Source organism: Bemisia tabaci, chromosome 2, assembly GCF_918797505.1.
Source record: "Bemisia tabaci chromosome 2, PGI_BMITA_v3".
NCBI classification, from domain to species: domain Eukaryota; kingdom Metazoa; phylum Arthropoda; class Insecta; order Hemiptera; family Aleyrodidae; genus Bemisia; species Bemisia tabaci.
In genome coordinates, this window is record NC_092794.1 from 32,174,849 (window position 1) to 32,196,006 (window position 21,158).

The following is a 21,158-nucleotide window of genomic DNA, read 5'->3' on the forward strand; positions in this document are numbered from 1 at the left end:
ATTTCCACTATTTTATGACTTCACCCACTTGAGATGTTGTATTCCTCTTTAGATATATAGCAGGAGAGTAGATTCTGAAAGGAGGGGTTGCGATTTGGGCCGAAATCGGCTCCTCCGCGGAATGGGATAATTTTTGGATATTTGGCAGTTGACGGTGCATATATGATGGAAATAATCGAGTTATGCCGATACTCACGTTTTTTGGCTGCGAAACAGGGGCCTAAACATGGCTCCGTGGCCGAAAATAGCTGAAATTTCTCGTTTTTCGCGGTTCTACCTCAGATTTCGACCTGAGCCCAAAGGCGACGGGTGATGAGCTTCGAATATGGTGTCTGAGACACCTAGACACGTAACATACTTAAATATGATCAACCATCGCCTTTGGGCCCAACCTCAAAATGGAGCTTTTCCAACTTTTTACCATGAAATAGCTAAAAAGCCATGTTTTCCGCTGTTCTACCTCAGATTTCGACCTGGGCCCGAAGGCGACGGGTGGTGAGCTTCGAATATGGTGACTGGGACACCTAGACACGTAACATACTTGAATATGATCAACCGTCGCCTTTGGGCCCGACCTCAAAATCGAACTTTTCCAACTTTTTACCCCGAAATAACTGAAAATCCATGTTTTTCGCGGTTCTACCTCAGATTTCGACCTGGGCCCAAAGGCGACGGGTGGTGAGCTTCGAATATGGTGACTGGGACCCCTAGACACGTAACATACTTGAATATGATCAACCGTCGCCTTTGGGCCCAACCTCAAAATCGAGCTTTTCCAACTTTTTAGCCCGGAATACCTGTAAATCCATGTTTTTCGCGGTTCTACCTCAGATTTCGACCTGGGCCCGAAGGCGACGGGTGGTGAGCTTCGAATATGGTGACTGGGACACCTAGACACGTAACATACTTGAATATGATCGACCGTTGCCTTTGGGCCCAACCTCAAAATCGGGCTTTTCCAACTTTTTAGCCTGAAATACCAGTAAATCCATTTTTTCCGCGGTTCTACCTCAGATTTCGACCTGGGCCCAAAGGCGACGGGTGATGAGCTTCTGATCTGGTGTCTGGGACACCTTGACACGTAACGTACTCGAAAATGATCAACCGTCGCCTTTGGGCCCAACCTCAAAATCGAGCTTTTCCAACTTTTTAGCCTGAAATACCTGTAAATCCATGTTTTCCGCGGTTCTACCTCAGATTTCGACCTGGGCCCAAAGGCGACGGGTGATGAGCTTCTGATATGGTGTCTGGGACATCTAGACACGTAACGTACTCGAATATGATCAACCGTCGCCTTTGGGCCTAACCTCAAAATTGAACTTTTCCAACTTTTTAGCCCGAAATAGGTCAAAAGTACTGTTTGTGCAACGTTCTATTCAGGTTCTGGATTGAACCCAGAACTTGCCTTCGAATACAGAGAATGGATTCATATATTCTTGCTATATTGTCTGTCACAAGTCACTTGAATGACTGCGAAAATTGAGTTTTGTATTATTTCACCTATAGGTTAACTTGTCAGCTCCAGATTCCTTGATCGCTGGCTTGAGCTCTCCAGTACTTGGTATTGTTACCTTTATGAAAAGCTCACTGTAATTAAACAGCATACAGGTTTGTATTTGATGACTATCTCAGGTGAAAGATATCTGATGATAGGAACTTCACTATAGGTTCTTCTTGACTGCATGCAGTTTTCACGAAATGTAACTCAACAATGCTTATCATGGCCTCAGGAAGTCAGAGAAGTTTGCTTTGTTGGAAAGTTGGAAAAGTTGGATTTTGAAGTTGGGCCCAAAGGCGACGGTTGATCATATTCAAGTATGTTACGGGTCTAGGTGTCCTAGACACCATATTCGAAGCTCATCACCTGTCGCCTTTGGGCATAGGTCGAAATCTGAGGTAGAACCGCGAAAAACATGGATTTTCAGCTATTTCAGGGTAAAAAGTTGGAAAAGCTAGATTTTGAGGTTGGGCCCAAAGGCGACGGTTGATCATATTCAAGTATGTTGATCATATTCAAGTATGTTACGTGTCTAGGTGTCTCAGACACCATATTCGAAGCTCATCACCCGTCGCCTTTGGGCCCAGGTCGAAATCTGAGGTAGAACCGCGGAAAACATGGATTTTCAGCTATTTCGGGGTAAAAAGTTGGAAAAGCTCCATTTTGAGGTTGGGCCCAAAGGCGACGGTTGATCATATTCAAGTATGTTACGTGTCTAGGTGTCTCAGACACCATATTCGAAGCTCATCACCCGTCGCCTTTGGGCCAAGGTCGAAATCTGAGGTAGAACCGCGAAAAACGAGAAATTTCAGCTATTTTCGGCCACGGAGCCATGTTTAGGCCCCTGTTTCGCAGCCAAAAAACGTGAATATCGGCAAAACTCGATTATTCCCATCATATATGCACCGTTAACTTCCAAATATCCAAAAATTATCCAATTCCGCGGAGGGGCCGATTTCGGCCCACATCGCAACCTCTCCTTTACAGGACACACATCTCTTAAGAAATAAGAGAGCGCTAATATAATTATTACTTACCAAGTACCAGTTCCTGGTGAATTTTTTTTAAGGTTCATGCTTTCGAAAGTTTAGTTGTAATGTCGATTCAGCCGTAGCACGCACCAGAAAATTCCTTTTTCGATCGGACCATTGATGATTCATTGTCGAATTAGCTTTGAACTGATTAAATATGAATAACACCATAAAGTGTTATTTATACACCATAAAGTGTTATTTATACACCATAAAGTGTTATTTATTAGTGAATCAGAGATCAAAGTATAAATTTGAAGCTGCTAGAGCAGTAATTTCATCTGGCAAGAGTGATCGTCTAAATGCAATACCCACTTATGACGGATCTGAGAAAGTTTGCATCACCGCAAGGAGATATTAATTCAGTAACTACACACCAAATTACTTACACAACTAGGGCAATTTCTGTGGTGAATCAGCACGCTTAAGAAAAAGGTCTGACAGTAGGAAAAAAGCAATAATACCTGTACTTATGGCGTAACAGTGCATGCACTAGATTGGTCACGTAAAAGAACAGACACTGATAACAAACATTGAACAAGAGAGCAGAACCATGGACCAAGAGAATAAATAAGGACTCCCAACTCCCTATTGAAACCTGTGTTAAAAACCGTTACCGCGCGCTTGCAGCAAACCTGGCAGAGGGTGCGGTGAACTAACGCCACAATGGTCCACGATCGTACCTCTATAGTATGTTATTCCATGCAATGTTCTTTGTTTATCTATGATTTATTTATATGTTTAGATACTTTAATACATTTTACTTTCGCAAACTAATGAAATAGTATAGATACATACCTTCTGCAGAGGTCAATGCGAAAGATTTTGATTTGAAGTATCTTATCAAAACACGAGCAAAGATGATTCAGTCAACTTCTGACGCAGAATCAAAGAGACTTGCTAATAATCAAATTAAAGGTAATGCTTAAAGTCAAGTATCTTTGATTTTGTGACACTCAGTTGATTTTTATCAGTACAACACTATTTCTCAATCAAAAGATTTCACTTGCACCTTCGGCTAAAAGTACAATCCTGATTCCTGCTGCACACTGCACACACACACACACACACACCCTCAATTCCTTTGGCTTTCTCAACAGTAGTTGCTGCTGAGTAAAACGGTTAGAAAAAACACTTCACATTATTACCAGTTCATGTACCCGAAGACTGACGAAGATTGAAATGAAAATGGGAAACTTTTCACACTAAACTCTTCAAAACTGCAGGGCGACCACGAGGATACGAGGATCTAGAAACTTCTATGAGCACTACTGAGTGATAAGCCTAAATAGGAGGTGCATGGAAATATAAACAGGAGGACCCAATCGTCGGTTTAGTTCACTACACCCTCTGCCAGGGAGCGCTGATGTCAGCGGTAACCAGAGTTGGGGGTCCTTATTTATTCTCTTGGTCCATGGCAGAACTGCATTGAGTCACTGTAGTCCCTAATTTAGTTCTAAACTGCTAATTTGAAGAACCATGAGACACACCTCAGATGTGTAATCACTCGGTTCGGGCCAGAGAAACCTTGAACTACATGAGATCTTATCGGTGAAGCTTGAGGGGTCAAAGGGCTGTAATACTAAAAGAAAGGTGAACTTCTGACTCCTGAATGAATTCAAGACCACATACATATTTTAGATAATGAAACTGCATAACACTTAAATTGTGGCGAGAATGAAAAGAGAATGGTCAAAGAAAAGAATGTCAGGGTTTGGACTTGTGGAACTGATTTTCAGAGTGCACATCACAATGAGCCGATAGGCTGTGCGCATTCTATTTACGCAAATATCTCGCTTATTAGTAGGTTTCATGGATTCCCGTTTGTACCATTGAATTCTACGCGAAATTCTGATGCAGATTCATGTGCTTGGAGCCTCCAATTCGTACCCCGTCTAGAGGCTCATTGACGTCTTGTCTCGTCTTATGATGAGTTGCATTCCTTGCAGGGGCGTCAGGGCACTGCACCACCGCACGGCGTTGCGTCTTATCTTTTGCTGGCGAGTCCCTACACATGATATAAACTACAGCTACATGCCATACTGGGTATGGTATTGCCATACTGTATTGGTATGCCATACTGGGTATGGTATTTAGCTGTAGTTTATATCATGTGTAGAAACACTTGACCGTCGTGTTATCCTTTGTTGTGCGGTTCCAACCGAATTCAGAGGACCTACGATATGTTTTTCGCAAATGAATTTGTTGAAATTCCTCAAAAAACGCGACCGTCGCGGTATAGTTCAGTCCTAAAATCGGTCCTTCCTCGATGCACCAGTAGGGTGGCCCTTATTTTTGACTTTTCGGAAAGGACCCCGCACACCTCTTATGGGAAGCTGCACCATGAAGAATTGCTTTCTGACTTATGTTTATCGATTCTCCTCAAGATGCTGATCAAAAGTTATAATTGCACCAACTTTCTACGATGCACCGTTTCCGCAAAAACTTATGAGAAAATTCAATTATTCGGTGATAAAAAGCCGGAAGATTCCTCATTTCAGTGCTTCATTGACAAACGGCTGTGTGCCAACAAGGAAATCATGGGGACTCCCGCACCGAGCGGCAGTCTTATCTCGGATTCCGCACGCCGTTTTGCTCGACCACCATCCAAATCAGATTCTTGAGGAGCATAAGAACAGGAAAGTCTGAACGTCTACCGGGCGAGTGCGGGAGGGAGTAGCCCCTGAGTCGGCAGGTACAGATAAGAAGACGGACACGCACTACGTTTTTTCCTTATTTACATCGGGCCTGTTCTCAAATGCTTTGTTCTTTTTTATTCATAGTCTCCGAATAATTGAATCTTCTCATAGGTGTTTTGCGAAAACGGTGCATCGTAGAAAGTTGGCGCAATTATAACTTTTGATCAGCATCTTGAGGAAAATCGAATGACATAAATGAATTAGCATTTGGTCATGGTGCAGCTTCCCATAAGAGGTGTGCATCTGTGCGGGGTCCTTTTTTGAAGAGTCAAAAGAAAAAATTCTTCAGATCCTGGAAGTTGAGTGTCTACTGAGTCATTTAAGCTAAAAAGAAAACGATCCTGTTCAGCTGCTGGTAAACAAAGTCGATTTAAATGTATATCGGCGCTAACAGGCAAATTACCGGTATAAAGTTCTGTTATTATCATTGAAAAGAAATGTCCTTCATAGATATGATGACTATAGGTTACCTAGATATGGTTTTTTAAAGTACTTGATCACTAATACCATCAACTTTAGGCATATGGTAAATTTTGGAGGCCTAAAACTACCCCCCAGAGCTGAAAATTGCTCATATTTTCCATGAAGCTCTCCAAAAATGACCGGCTTTTGGAGCAGTCGCTTCGGCCGTCAAACGGAGTTTGAAATGGAAGCTTATAATGACCTAAAGCTCAGAGAAAAAGTTAAAGATAAGCGTAGGAACAGTTTTCAACTTGCCGGGTTAGGGGAGGGGAGGAAACAATTGGACCAAAATCCCATCAAATATTTGCCGTTTTCTTGTTGAATTGATGTTATCATGGGCTTCTGGTCGTTTTGGAAATGTGTTCAGCATATTGAGCCTTCATTACTTTTACACGTATAATTGAAAGTTTACGTTGGGGAGTCGATGATCAATTCTTTGTACTGATTTTTCTGATCTTCAACGGATTACTATTTCTTACATAAATCAATAGTGGCAATTTTCAATCCTGGAAAACCACCAATGTTCAGTGTAAAATCAATACAAAGAATCGATTCATCGCCTCTTCAAAGTAAAATTTCAATTATATGTGTACAAATAATGAAGTATCGATGTGCTGAGCATAATTACAAAATGACCAGAAGCTCATGGCAACATCAATTCAACAAGAAAACGGCAAATATTAGATGGGATTTCGGTCCCATTGCCCCCCCCCCCCCCCAACCCAGTACTCGGAAACCGTTCCTACGCTTATCTGGAAATTTTTCTCTGAGCTTAAGTCAGTATAAGCTTCCATTCCAAACTCACTTCGACGGCCGAACCAACTGCTCTTTTTTGGCAAGAGCCGGCAGTTCTCCAACTTTTCTGGAAATTTTTTTTTCCACGGAGAAAAAAGTTTCGCACAGAGCGAATTTGGTGGATAGCATCACATTCCAATTCAGCGACCAAAAGCACAAATGATAAGAATCATCTTTAACCTCCCATAACATGTTCCTTGCATTCATAACCCCCTATTGATATCTATTAGTACTGGACTATATTATATGATAGATGATGATTCTATATTATATTGAATAATTTTTATCAAATGAACACTACATAGCTTTCTCAGTGTTCAGAATAACTTTTTTCCTTAGTATTACTGTTTTTTATTACCTTACTGTTTTTCCCCTTCTTTTTTTCTCTCTCTTCGCTTTAATTGATTGCACGCAACTTTATACAGGGTGTTAGAAAAGTCCCCTCCCCCCATCTAACTTTTTATCTAATTGAGATAGAGATTTGAAACTTGGAGGATGTTCCTACGTAAACATGAGCTACTTTTTGGCCCCCCTAAATTTTTTGGGGGCCCCCCTTTGGGGAGTAACGGACCCCAAATTTTTTTTTCAAATGGGAAGACCCCCTTTGTGATACCTCGTTCGAAAGAACATACAAAAAGAAATTTTTTCGCGCAAACCCGAAGTCATTATCTTAAGCCATTTCAAAATGGCGGCCGGTTGAAGTTCAAATGGCCGAAAATTGGCATCTCGGCTATTTGCACATGGACTTGTTTGAAACTCTGTGTCTGGGGGTATTTACACGAGAAAAACGAATTTGACGTTAGATTTTTAAAAAAAAACCCTAATTTTTCAAGATGGCGGCCGGATAAGGTCCAAAATGGCCAAAAAGTGACAAACTTGAGTTGTAACGTCAAATTCGTTTTTCTCATGCGAAAATACCCCCAGAGACCGAGTTTCAAACAAGTCCATATGCAAATAGCCGAGATGCCAATTTTCGGCCATTTGAACTTTAACCGGCCGCCATTTTGAAACGGCTTAAGATAATGACTTCGGGTTTGCGCGAAAAAATTTCTTTTTTTATGTTCTTTCGAACGAGGTATCACAAAGCGGGTCTTCCTATTTGAAAAAAAAAAAGTTGGGGTCCGTTACCACCCAAAAATTTTAGGGTGGCCAAAAAAGTAGCTCCCTTTGACCTAAGAACATCCTCCGAGTTTCAAATCTCTACCTCAATTAGGTAAAAAGTTAGATGGGGGGGAGGGGACTTTTCTTACACCCTGTATGCTCACTTGCATATTATGAAACATGTGATGGATAGTCACCGTTCAAGAAATAGTTACATGCAAAGTTAAACGAAAGTCGGAACAAAACGATCACCAAGAGGATTACAAATTATTATGAGACAACACAGATCAAAAACAAGATCTATCAAACAGTAAGCAATGCTCTTGACTGCTAAAATATTGCAGCGCTGAAGCTAAATGTGCGTCAGTGTAAACGAAATAACTTTTTACTACCAAATGTTGCGTCCCAAAATGAGTCATCAGCCTTTACGATTCATTTTAATGTTCATACATACAGGGTGTCCCAGAGCACGTGTATCAGGCCTTTTTCTCTGTTGATTTAGGTCGGACGAAGTCAGGGACCGCAGGCTTGAAAAGGGAATTGACCCCAAAGAATCCGAATTTCATGGTATCGAAACCCACTCAGCCCCCCCCCCCCTTGGGGACTACGGGGGGGGGGGGGGGCTCACGATCCAAAAGCTCAGGGTTCTCGATCGAATTTCCATTCGATTTTATTAGAATTGAAAAGTGCGGAAAATTTCACGTGAAATCGACCCCTAAAAATCCAACAATCGGATCACTTTACGCCCAAAAGTGATCCCTTAAAGAGAGGGACAGCAAACCCCTCAATCATTTCTCTTTTGGTCAAAAATTGACGCACATTCTCCAAGCAAGGATGGTTGATCAGGTAATTGACTCAAATGAATCGGATTTTCATGGTCCCGAAGCCCGCCTAGCTGCCCTTTGCGGGTAAACTGGGGAGTCACGATTTCCCCCAACTTTCGAAATTGTGCTCCCCCGTTTACCCCCAAAAGGAGGCTAGTAGGGCTTCGGGACCATGAAAATAAGATTCCTGGGAGTCGATTACCTGGAAAACCAACTTTTTCCAGAGAACGTACGTCAATTTTTGACCAATGGGAATTTTTGAAGAGGGCCACTGTCCCCCTCTTTAAGAGATCATTTTTGGGCGAAAAGTGGTCCGATTTTGGATTTTCAGGAGTCCATTTCACGAGAAATTTTCCATACTTTTCAATTTTAATGCAATCGAATCACAATTCTATCGAGAACCCCGACTTTTGGGATCTTAACCCCCCAAGGGCGGCTGGGGGGGAGGGGGGGTTTCGGGACCATGAAATTTGAATTCCTTGGGGTCGATTCTCTTTTCAACCCCGCGGTCCTCGACTTCGTGAGACCTACACCAACCGAGAAAAAAGCCTGGTACGGGTGGTCTGGGACACCCTGTAGTTAGCTCTGATCTAGAATTCGCTCCTGGTATCTGACATTGAGTAAATCAACAATCCAAAGGAATGCAAAGTTCGATTAATATATTTTTTATTTAATGGGATGGACATTTAAATAGGCAGGCAGAAGTTGATTTAGCAGTTTTTTAAAAGAAATTACGACACATCAGGGCAACTTACCCTCTGAATCTAATTCAAAGTCATCATTGTACAGTCTTTCTGATCCATAAACAATAAATACATCCTCATCTCCAAAAAACTCTTCCAGGTGTGACAGCTATGAACAATAAGAGATCCTGTCAGCGAGCACTTATTACACCACAATAAAATACCTACATGAATTTCGCCTCAGTTCATGAGGTAAACAAGGACATGGGTCCAATCAAGGTTACAACACAAATAGATAGATTATTAAAAATTTTACACTAAAAATAATAATAAAAAAATCTTCACTGTTAAGGAAAGCAATGAAAACTTGACATCTTTCTTTTTTGTAATTATATCCACACCCTCTCACACTAACCTCAGTAATTGCATTATGAATGAGTTTACCCTTTCAAATTGATGGATCATTTTCTGTTCCATCTCTTTTCCACGATAGTTCCCTCTCATCCATAGCCCCACATTGTAGGGGCTCTGAATACAGGTCAAAGAGCAATTTTAAAGAAAATATCTGCTTAAGTTTAAATCGGTGTGAGAACAGGAGTTTAAACCACCACACAATTTCGTTCGTCAAAATGTAAAAAGTTGAAAAGCATAAGTTTTAACTCACTTACATACGAGATTTTCTTAAAAATCCAGATCCACATTGAGAATGTGCTACCTTTCATCATCAGCGACACTACTTTACATGTATGGATACTATAGTAGACAGGATGGATTACCCTTCTAAGTCCCCAAGCTAAGATGTCTTCCCATTTATTTTAGTAAAATTAAAGACCCAGTGGCAAAACAACTTGCTATTTAAAGTACTATTTTGAGTCTCCAGAGCGCTACACTGACAACATTGAATATTAAAGGCAAGCTGTAATGTTCTATTTGACGCTGCAAAAGGGAGATTAATTTTGCTGCGATTGTTGACAATGTGGAAAGTAAAAATGCGAAAAGTTAAAATTGGCTCAGGACTGAAGCACAATAAAAATTGTGAAATCATCAGATCTTAGGAGGTTATAGTAAAAATTAGAGGGAGCATACAGGGTGTTTCAGACCACCCGTACCAGGCCTTTTTCTCGGTTGGTTTAGGCCGCACGAAGTCGGAGACCGCGGGGTTGAATAGGGAATTGACCCCAAGGAATCCGAATTTCGTGGTCCCGAAACCCTCCCACCTCCCCTTGGGGGGTAAAGGGGGGGTCACGATGCTAAAAGGCACGGTTCCCGACCAAATTGCGGATAGATCGCATCAGAATTGAAAAGCACGGAAAATTTCACGTGGAATTGACCCCTAAAAATCCAAAATCGGACCATCCAAGGCCCAAAAATGACCCTTTAAAGAGGGGGACAGTACCCTCCTCCATACTTTCTCTTTGGTCTCAAAATTGACATAAATTCTCCAGAAAAAGACAGTTTCCGAGGTAATCGACCTTGAGAAATCCAAATTTCATGGTCCCGAAGCTCCTTTAGCCCCCCTTGGGGAGTAAACGGGGGGCCCCAATTTTGAAAATCGGGGCTCCTTTCCGAATCGCAAATTGATTGCATCCAAATTAAGGAGCAGAACACATTTACATCTTAAGTGACTCCTAAGAGTTCTAATAGACCCCCTGTATGGCAGAAAGTAACTCCCTGAGGAGGGGGGCTTCGCCCCCGCCAAAAATTTCACAAGACTCCTCTGTGGTCGCAAAATTGACGTCGATTCTGCAGAAAAAGACGGTCTCCCATGTAATCGACCCCGAGGAGCTCAGGGAACATGAAATTTAGAGTCCTCGGGGTCGATTACATGAGAAACCATCTTTTTCTGGAGAATCGACGTCAATTTTGCGACCAAAGAGGAATCCTGTGAAATTTTTGGCGGGGGCGAGGCCCCCCTCCTCAGGGGGTTACTTTCTGCCGTTCAGGGGGGTCAATTAGAACTCTTAGGAGTCACTTAAGATGTAAATGTGTTCTGCTCCTCAATTTGGATGCAATCAATTTGCGATTCGGAAAGGAGTCCCGATTTTTAAAATTGGGCCCCCCCGTTTACCTCCCAAGGGGAGCTGGAGGAGCTTCGGGACCATGAAATTTGGATTTCTCAAGGTCGATTACCTCGGAAACTGTCTTTTTCTGGAGATTTTACGTCAATTTTGAGACCAAAGAGAAAGTATGGAGGGGGGTACTGTCCCCCTCTTTAAAGGGTCATTTTTGGGCCTTGGATGGTCCGATTTTGGATTTTTAGGGGTCAATTCCACAGGAAATTTTCCGTGCTTCTCAATTCTGATGCGATCTATCCGCAATTTGGTCGGGAACTGTGACTTTTAGTATCGTGACCCCCCCTTTACCCCCCAAGGGGGGATGGGAGGGTTTCGGGACCACGAAATTCGGATTCCTTGGGGTCAATTCCCTATTCAACCCCGCGGTCTCCGACTTCGTGCGACCTATACCAACCGAGAAAAAGGCCTGGTACGGGTGGTCTGAAACACCCTGTATGATAAATTACTGCACTCTTGAAAAGCAACACTTTCACCTCTTAAAAATAAGCACATGGAAGCGCTTGCTTTGCAGGGGTACAAATTGTTCTGTAGGGGAACAAATTGTTCTGAGCCTCAGCAATTTTATGCCAGTAACGCGTTGGGTTTTTGCAAAGAGAATGGCACAGCAAGCTGATCAAAATATAAAATTTTTGGATGGTTTTAGGATATGTGCCAAAATCGTATTAATTCACAAGAGTTGAAATCTGAAAACCTTTGAACAAAAAAAACAACACATTTCTCTCTGCCTCCATAATTTTTTGAGCACTTCCACTATTTAGTTGCGACCAATCAGTCTACAACAATTTGCAACCCTGGCACTTGGACAAAATTAAAAAAACCACTCAATCTCTTTGACATGAGAAAACTCATTTTCTTGCGCATTTTCTAGTTATACATTAGAAGAATGGATTTAATCAAAACAACCACATCCACATAGTGAAGTTCCAAAGTATCATCATTTAGTTGAATTTTAGGAGAGAAACCAACCAACATCCCCACTTGTAAATTCTTGCAATTTTTCTTGTCCTTGTGAAGGTTATATCCACCAAACTTTGGTTTCCTTCTAAAAATCAAAAGAAGGGATTAGATTTTGAAAAATCACAATGTAGATGTAACTGTTTTGCTTGACTCCATCCAAATGGAATGTGCAGGAGTGCATGCTTACCTAGAGGGAACAGAATGAAACAGGCTTATCAAATGCACTTATATGCAATATCTGAAAACAGAACTGAAAGAAAGAGAGAACTTACTTGAACACCATTCATCGTGTAAACTTTCCGCACAGCTCCTGTATCTAGTTTGACAGCTTCGGTAATGGTTGAAAGTGCGTGCTCAAAAGATGGGGCGTTACGTTTGTTAAGGAGAAGACGAATTATTTTTCGCGGTCGATTGCCGTTGCGTACCAAGATAACAATGCGTGGTCGTATGGAGCAGTTGTTGGTGTATTTGTATAAGGAATTAATATTTTGATTATTGTTATTGTTTTGTAGCTTACTGAAAGATCTTTCTCTCTTAATCCGAGGTAAGCTGTTGGATGACAGGTAATCAACTTTTTTGAAACCGTCCCCACTGCTTGAGCAAACATACAGTTTCCCATCGTGCAGTTGGCTCAGGTCGCAAATGCGTTGTCCATCCATTGAAAAGATAGTTCTAACCCCACATGGCAAATTCACATTTTCGGAAAAAATCCGGGTCAGGTCTGTTAGTAAACTATCAAATGATCTGTATCTGACAGAATTGATGGGTATCATAATTCCTTTACAAAATTTGTCTCCATTGCACAAAAATCTTACTCTTTTCGCCTTTTTAATCCTGAAATTAGAAAAAGAAGAAATGGCTTTTAAAATATGAAAACAGGGAAAATACTGTGCAGCTGTGTTCTTAAGTGTTGCTCAGGCACCTGATCAGGTTTCACATAAACTACTAGTATTAATGCTGGGTCGGGTCGGGTCGGGTCTTGCCTGCCTGCCATGCTAGGTTGTTAAAGTCATACCTCCTTCATGGAACGTTCCACAAAAGAACGTTCAAGGTTAGGGTTAGACAGGACTTGTCAGACAGCTTTCCCAGCCTTGCTGGGGTTGAGCAGGGTTCCATGCTAGCGACTGTATGTCATTTTTACTTCTGACATCCCTCGACCTGATAGAGACTTGATCCCAGCTAAATATGCGGACAATGCAGCCTCACGCACTAAAATCTCAAGACAGCTTTTGATGGAATTCAAGAAGACCTGGTTTTCGTAAAGGAGTAGCGCAAGGATAAAGACATGCTTGTGAACACAAGTATATTTTTATTGGTTGTTTTTCACTGCTTTGTTCAGAGCAGTAATGACATATTACTCATATCAACACTAGCTAAATATTTAGGCCTTTTTAAGGACTATGAGCTTTGATGGAAGCATCATATAAAATTAAACAGAGATGAGTGCAAAAGGAAATTTCATAGACTGTATTGGTTGCTTGGTAAGCATTCCACCCTTTTCCCGAGCAACAAACTTTTAATTTTACAAAGAGCTAATCGGCCCAGTGTGGTTTTTAGAGTGCCAAATCTGGGGCACCCCTGCACTCACCAATATTAAAATCATTCGAACCCTATGGAATGTCCAGCTTCCACGTTTGTGTAATGCCACCCCCTACGAGCAGAACAAAGATATACAAAGGGATCTTGGCATAGAAGCGATAGGTGACTATATTTGCAAAATATCCTCCAGATGCGAGGAGCATCTACATCATCATCCGTATTCCGATGTGGTGGCGCTGTTAGACAATTGTAAAGAAATACATCGCTTAACAAAGAAAAGGGCATGGGAATTGGCCTCTCCCAGGCTCGACCTATTCTTTCAATCCTGTAAATAATTCTACATTAAGATAGTTAAAGTTCTTGTGCTTTACACGCAGGACTTACACCCTATGTCAGTTCATCCCAACTTTAGGTGAATAAGGTACTACTCAGTTGTACTTTTATTAATTTTTATCTTTATTGAAAAAAAAGTATTTAATGAAATAACAATAGATTAAATCAAATAAATTTAAAAGTAATAATAAAAAAAAGAAGAAAAAAATAGAAATGGTACAGAAAGGATACAAATGGGCATCACTTTGAAACCTACGATATCAAAGGATTTTTTTTTTGAAGTTTACTGGAGTTATGCCGAAGGGTTCGGTGGAAAACGACTGTCTTAATTTAAGAGTTCTCTGCCAATTCAATTTTTTGGCTAGAGCCCTCATTTATAGGCGAAAGCTTACAATTAGCAGTACTTCATGGCGCACTGAATGGTTTTTGGATCAAAGTAATTTTGCCCCTCCCCCACCCCGGCCCTCCCATGCTCCTGAAAATGTTCCGCCTTGTTCTCAAACGATAGGACCCCCTAAGTAAAATGTAACCCAAATGAGACCATACCTGTGTGGCGATACATTTTCCGAGTTTATTTCCGATGTTTCTCTGGCAACATCCGTCATTGTGCGTGATGGCAGTGTAGTCACGACAGATATCATAAGATCATCTTCGGCCTCAAATGTTCTACAGAGCTCCTGAGTTCTAGAAAAAATGGAAAAGCTTGTTAACACACTGGAGAAACTTGAGATTTGCCCAGTCACGAGTTTTCATTAATATTAGAACAAGCTTTCACTTTGGTAATGGAGCGAAAAACAAGAAACGTACGTTATTAATTCTAAAAGTCTAGGAAGGTCGAACTATTTGCAGTTTATTTCAAGCACTCCGAAGCTCTGATAATCTGGTACGTGGATCCATCATTCATTACTGTAAATAAAGATTATGTGCATACCAGCGAGAACACTAGACACATTGTTCCAAACGGGAGCTGAAAAAGCTAAAGATAACAGATAATCATTTATGGAGTGTTGAAGTGCACTTTGATCTTAAGCCATGGCATAATACTTATTGGTCACGCATGGATGAGCATCAGTGTCAAATTGCTGCGATGAAGGTCTCTTTCATGTTAAGCCAGGTAAACAAATTAAAGATCTTATACCGACTGAATACAACACAGTCAAACTTCACACAGTATTTCATTGAGCGGTAAACTACATTAGTATGTTTCATTTCCTGAAGCTTTTGGCAAAGGTTAACTGTTGGTTTTTTTTCCCTTCCTTACTTCAGGTAACCCTTAAGCGCTAATTCCATCCATCCAAAGGCAAAGAAACTTCCAAGGGTTCCCTCAAAATAAATGTAGGTTCCCCCATTTGTTAGTTTTAGTAGAATTTTGCCCGAAACATAAAGTAACTCGATCGACAGTTTTGTTCCCTCAAAAACAGCGCAATTGAATATTTTTTACTTCAACTTTAAAAAAAAAATAAATAAATAAAACTTCCCCGTTCTCAAAGGGTTCCCCCATTTAACAGGACAGTGATACGGCAGTTTCTGCACCCCTGCATCTATCTGTATCATCTTATGCGCCTGTCCCTACAAGTAGTTTTGTTCACCTAAAACTACGGTCCCTAATACTGAAACAATACAAATCAAATACCTTCCACCTATAACACCTCCATAAGAGTTCACCCCCCCCCCCCCCCAGTTACCTCTTTGGAATTTTGAATTCCTTCCACAGACTTTCCTAAACCCATTTGGTTGCAAGTCCTCCCATTTCTCACAACCGAACAGCATTAAGTCTCCCAATCCCTTATAAAACAGCATTTCATCTACTTACTAAATTTCATTATACTAAAGTTTCATTTTCCTACCCATTCTCTTGTCCGTACTAAGATCTCATTGTCCTTCAAGCCTATTAAACTCTTCGTAACTTTAAATAAAAACAAACAAATTCTGACCTCAATTAACACTTCCATACACAATCGCTTTAATCTCTTATCCTGCTTTCTCTGTCACACCCTAATAAGTGTCTCATTGCTGAGTTCTGTCCCGCCTGCAGATCCCTAATTTCTTTGCAGTTAGCCTCTCCGGGTAATGGCAATCCGTGATTCAATTTTGATTCAATTAATGCATTATAAATCAATTTCCTACAATCTTTCCCAATGAAGTCTTCCACCCTCCATAACATAGTAATTTTTCCCTTGAAGTATCTCGTTATGTACCTTCCCTGTATGCTTCTCAATCGTCAGTTAACAAAACTCCTAAATAATTCATCTCCCTGACTCTTTCAATTACCTACTACATGATCCATCTTTATCTCTCTGAACTGAAGTTGGAAATCTAATTATCTGTTATTTCTTTTTTCCCCCAGTCCCTATTCAAATATTATCTTACATTAAAATCTCCTATTACTTAGCCTTCCCTAACTGACTCAATTTCTTTATCATGACTTTCTTCGTATCTTTCTAAAAAGATTTTTAAATTGGTGTTTACAGTTATATACAACATGTCTAACTTCATTTTCTCCACCTTCCCCTCTGCGTACATTATTACATTTCACCCAGAGGCATTTATTCTCAATTATTTCTGTCCCTACACAATCACAATCTAGACTGTATGTATCTAACGTGAATTACCACACCTCCTGTGTGAGCACAATTTAAATTTGATCTGATAATCTTATATCCCTAGATTTTTAATTCATCATCTGTCACCTTTTCAGGTCACAAGAGAATTTCACCCATCCCTAAAATATCAGATTTTCCCTCATTTGCCCGGTCCCTAACCTAACTTCATCAAGATTCCCCACTAAGCCATTTACATTACCATACCAAATGTTAGGTTCACATTCCCTACTCTGTTTCTTGATTTTGAAAGATTCGTTACTAAACTTTTTAAATATATCCGGAATCTTTTTACATCATCATTCCCTAAGTCAGTCCCTCTACTTTCTCAGTGTTACCTATATTTCAATTTTTCACCCCCTACTTTTTCTAATCTTCTATCTCTAACTAAGCCCATTTATAAAGCAAACTTTTGTCGAACTTTTGAAAATTCTTAAATCACCCTGTCTAAAGCATTTTTTCTACAACTGCTTTAAACGCTTTTTGAATTCCTGGCCTCCTAAGTTTACCAGGGATCTCATCTTTGATACTCCAGAAGTCACCATACCCTAATCCTTCCGATTTAACAAACAGCGTATCTAAAGATTTGCTCTACAGTATCCTAAATACTCTCTTGTTTACTCCTAAAATTCTCTTAGAGGTATCATCACCTACGTACCTATGTTGACGGTTGTTTACTTTCGGTTCGGGAGCGTTTTTGCGTCAATACTATCCACATGAAAACACCCGACTCTCGCAGAAGCAAGAACACAAGCGTAGATAAGTTATTTTAATACTTTCAAACTGTGTAACACTTTCATTTTTGGGACAGAAATCACAATACATCCCACACAAAAAAGTCGCAAATCATAACTGATAAGTGGTTTTTTTTACGATACAATCATAAGACGGATGTTTTCAAGGTGGATAGTAGCAGACACCGCTTTGTGCAGAGGCCCAAATTCGTCGTAGGCGCTTGCAAACCAAAAGTAAACAACCGCCAACTTAGCTAACGACACCTATACTAACCTTCCCTTCAAGCCATGTGTTATTACAGTCTTTCCTATCATTTCTTCCATGAGACACAAATCTATTTCCCGTAGGTAGTCTATTCATCCAAAAGTCTACTGCTCTCCAAGCTTAATCATCTTGCCCTTTAGCTAAGTTACAACGCCCTGCTGTCCATACCACTAAGTCACCGTCCCCCTTGTAGTAACTATAACACAGCACAACAAATTTCGGGTTTTGGTTTGTCCTTCGAACCAAACCAATTTTTTTTTTTTTTTTTTTTTTTTTTTTAGGTGCTACAGAAGCCCGAAAATGGCCATATTGGGGTGGATTTCAGCTAATGGGAGAAAATGGTTCTGAAAAAAAGTTAAAAAGTGATTTGGCCATATCAAGCTATAAACTACTTTTCTGTTGTCTAAGAGCTCCATACTATGGGATTTAATTACGTGCATCGCAATATCTATACGATTACTTTTCTTTACCGAGCCTAACATATCAGTTTGGTTTGGACACGTCAGGTTTCGTGACGTCACCAAACTGACATTTTGCTGTTACCTATTAATTGTTTCTGCCAATTTACAGTAACAAAATCAAACTAATCATTGAGGTTAGGTCGAGAGGCCAACTGTAGATGTAAGAAAAAAATATTTGCTCCCATATTCCTTGCACGTTCCACCAAAAGTTTTGATGGAAAACAACGTCACCAAACTGACATTGAATAAGTGAGACACTCCAAGAACCATGGAAAAAACTGAAATTATACAGAAATTGGAAGAAATATGTGGACTTATCAAGTGCACGTCTGTTTGTTCTCCTTTTCCGCATTCAGCCATGCCTTAATCCGCACACAAGCGCAATATCTTAAGTGGCCACAAACTAAAACGCATGGCGTCACCAAACTGACATAATATTGAGTTACACGCTTCAAGTCTCAAATTAAATTGAATAATATAGTTTTCTAGTGTTTCAATGCATATTATATCAAACAATATACATTCAAGACTTAAAACAAAATAGACAAAGCTCGCAAAAGGTCCTGGTTCATTTATATAACGATTTGATACATTGGTAACCTCCAAGTAACACGTCACAAAACTGACATTTTCACTGTTCAGCACGTTGAAAAAAAGGTTTAGAGTTATTCAAATTTCCTGAGGAATTTTTTCATGGTTGGTGTGACCTGCTTCTAGAGAGAAAATATTATAATTGAAAGTTTTGAGCAACCAGTTACACGTCTTTCCCATGTTTTCTCTCATTAGCTGACATCCATCCATTAACTTCAGGAGAATTGGCTGGTCCTCAGGGCGCCACCATTTTCAATTTTTCAAAATTAAGAAAACCCACGATTAGATTTTTGCAAATATCTCCTCAACGGTTCATCTCACGAAAAAACCAAAAAAACCAACAAACAGAGCATAAAATTTCCTATCGAAATCGTTCTCTTTCGTTTTTTCTAACTTGATTTTTTGGTCGTGAAATTGACGTTTTCTTCAAAAATTAGCTTAAAAAAGGCGCATTTTTGCTGATTTTAGGAGAAACTTTGCTTCATACCTCCAGCCACAATTATCTGAGAAAAAACTGTTATGCTCATTGAAAAGAGAGTAAAATTTACTGCTAGAAAACATATGTCAATAGTTCCTAAACTTGATTTAATTCTGTGAAACAGCAGTTTATTAGCTCCACCCTTAAAATGTGATTTTTTCGACAATTTTCCTTAGAACCACGAAAAAAAGAGAAAAAAACCCTAAAAACGTGACCCGAACTGTGTAAAAAGGTGGCAAAATAGTGCTGGGTCCACACGATTTTGAAAAAAAAACCAAAAACTTCAAAAATTTTCAATCAGAGTAAAAAATTGTGGGCTCTAATGGGTGGCCAGTACGGCAATACATAACTGAAGGGGAAGAGCGTTCAGCTCAGGCAATTAGCGTTAGAATATTAAGTAGAGGTCCCGGCGAGAGATCTATAATTTTGGGTCTTTTTATACCTCATCAGTAAATCACACATGTCATGTGAACCCAACTGAAAATCTCGCAAAATCCAAGACGGCATCAAAGCTCAAGTTCGAAGTGCGGCAAGTTTCATACTGGTAGGTACTCATTAGACCTCAAAATTTTTGACTCTGATTGAAAATTTTTGAACTTTTTGGCTTTTGATCTCACTGACGCAAGTAATCTACTGACGAGGCCTATAACAAGACCCAAAATTATAGATCTCTTGCCGTGATCTCTACTTAATATTCTAATGCTAATTGCCTGAGCTGAACGTTCTTCCCCTTCAGTTATGTATTGCCGTACTGGCCACCCATTTGAGCTCACAATTTTTGACTCTGATTGAAAATTTTTGAAGTTTTTGGTTTTTTTTTCAAAATAGTGTGGACCCAGCACTATTTTACCACCTTTTTACACAGTTCGGGTCACGTTTTTAGGGTTTTCTTTCTCTTTTTTTCGTGGTTCTAAGGAAAATTGTCGAAAAAATCACATTTTAAGGGCGGAGCTAATAAACTGCTGTTTCAAAGAATTAAATCAAGTTTAGGAACTATTGACATATATTTTCTAGCAGTAAATTTTACTCTAAAATATCGTCAACATATCTAAAGTACTTGTATATTCTACATCTATGTCTCTCGACTCTGACGATGTCTGACGATGACGATGCCTGACTCTGACAATGTCTCTCGATGTCTGACGTAGAATATACAAGTACTTTAGATATGTTGACGATATTTTCCTGATCTGGATAGGCACCCTCAGAGAATTGCACCAGTTCCTGGCAGACATTAACAAATTAAAAAACAAACTGAGCTTTAAAATTGAGATTGGGGACAAAGAGATTATATACTTAGACCTGAAAATAAGATTACTCAATCAAAAACTTTATTTTGAGATCCACAGAAAGGAGGCGTACACCGATGCCATTATTCCAGCCAATTCGAGCCATTGTTTCCAACATAAAATGTCAACCTTCCACTGCTTGCTCAACAGACTTTTACTTATCCCTATGTCCAAAAAAGCATACAACAAAGAGCTAGATACTATAATCCAGATAGCGGTGAATAACGGCTACAGCAAGAAGGTCATACTAAAAATGCTACGTAATAAAAAAGCTCAAAGAGAAACTACACAACTTTTTGGTAAAGCAGACAAGGGGAAAAGGGACGATAAATGGGTCTCCATCCCTTACGTGCCAAAAATCTCGGAAACACTTAGAAAAACGGTGAACAACGACCCTAAAATGCGTATTACATTTAACAACCGTCCCAACTTAGGAAGAATCCTGAACAACGCGAAATTGGTCGAGAGAGACCCTCTACTAGAAAGTGGCGTCTATAAAATAGATTGTTCCTGTGGAAAAAGGTACGTGGGACGAAGTTCCAGGAACGTAAAAATAAGGCTGAAGGAACACGTCAGCGCCGCCAACCGTGGAGTATACGGAAGTTCGTCTTTAACAGACCACCTCATTGACACCAAACAAGACGGTGACAAATGCCAGGCAAAACTGCTTAAAAAATGCAGTAAAGGCAAATTGTTGAATTTCTACGAACAGCTCGAGATTGATAAGCACATGGACCATCGTT

The 21,158-nt window shown here is 40.1% G+C and overlaps 1 protein-coding gene across 3 annotated transcripts in view; it reads right to left on the minus strand.

Moving 5' to 3' along the window:
• Positions 1-21,158, minus strand: part of LOC109037860 (serine/threonine-protein kinase GL21140) — an 89,852-nt gene that overhangs the window by 49,418 nt on the left and 19,276 nt on the right. For all 3 annotated transcript variants that reach the window (XM_019052706.2, XM_019052704.2, XM_019052707.2), the window contains exons 2-4: positions 14,544-14,681; positions 12,398-12,959; positions 9,166-9,262 (exon numbers count right to left, since the gene is read on the minus strand). In XM_019052706.2, coding sequence (XP_018908251.1) covers positions 9,166-9,262; positions 12,398-12,959; positions 14,544-14,638 — 754 coding nt within the window. In that variant the 5' untranslated portion in view covers positions 14,639-14,681. The remainder of the gene's footprint in view (positions 1-9,165; positions 9,263-12,397; positions 12,960-14,543; positions 14,682-21,158) is intronic.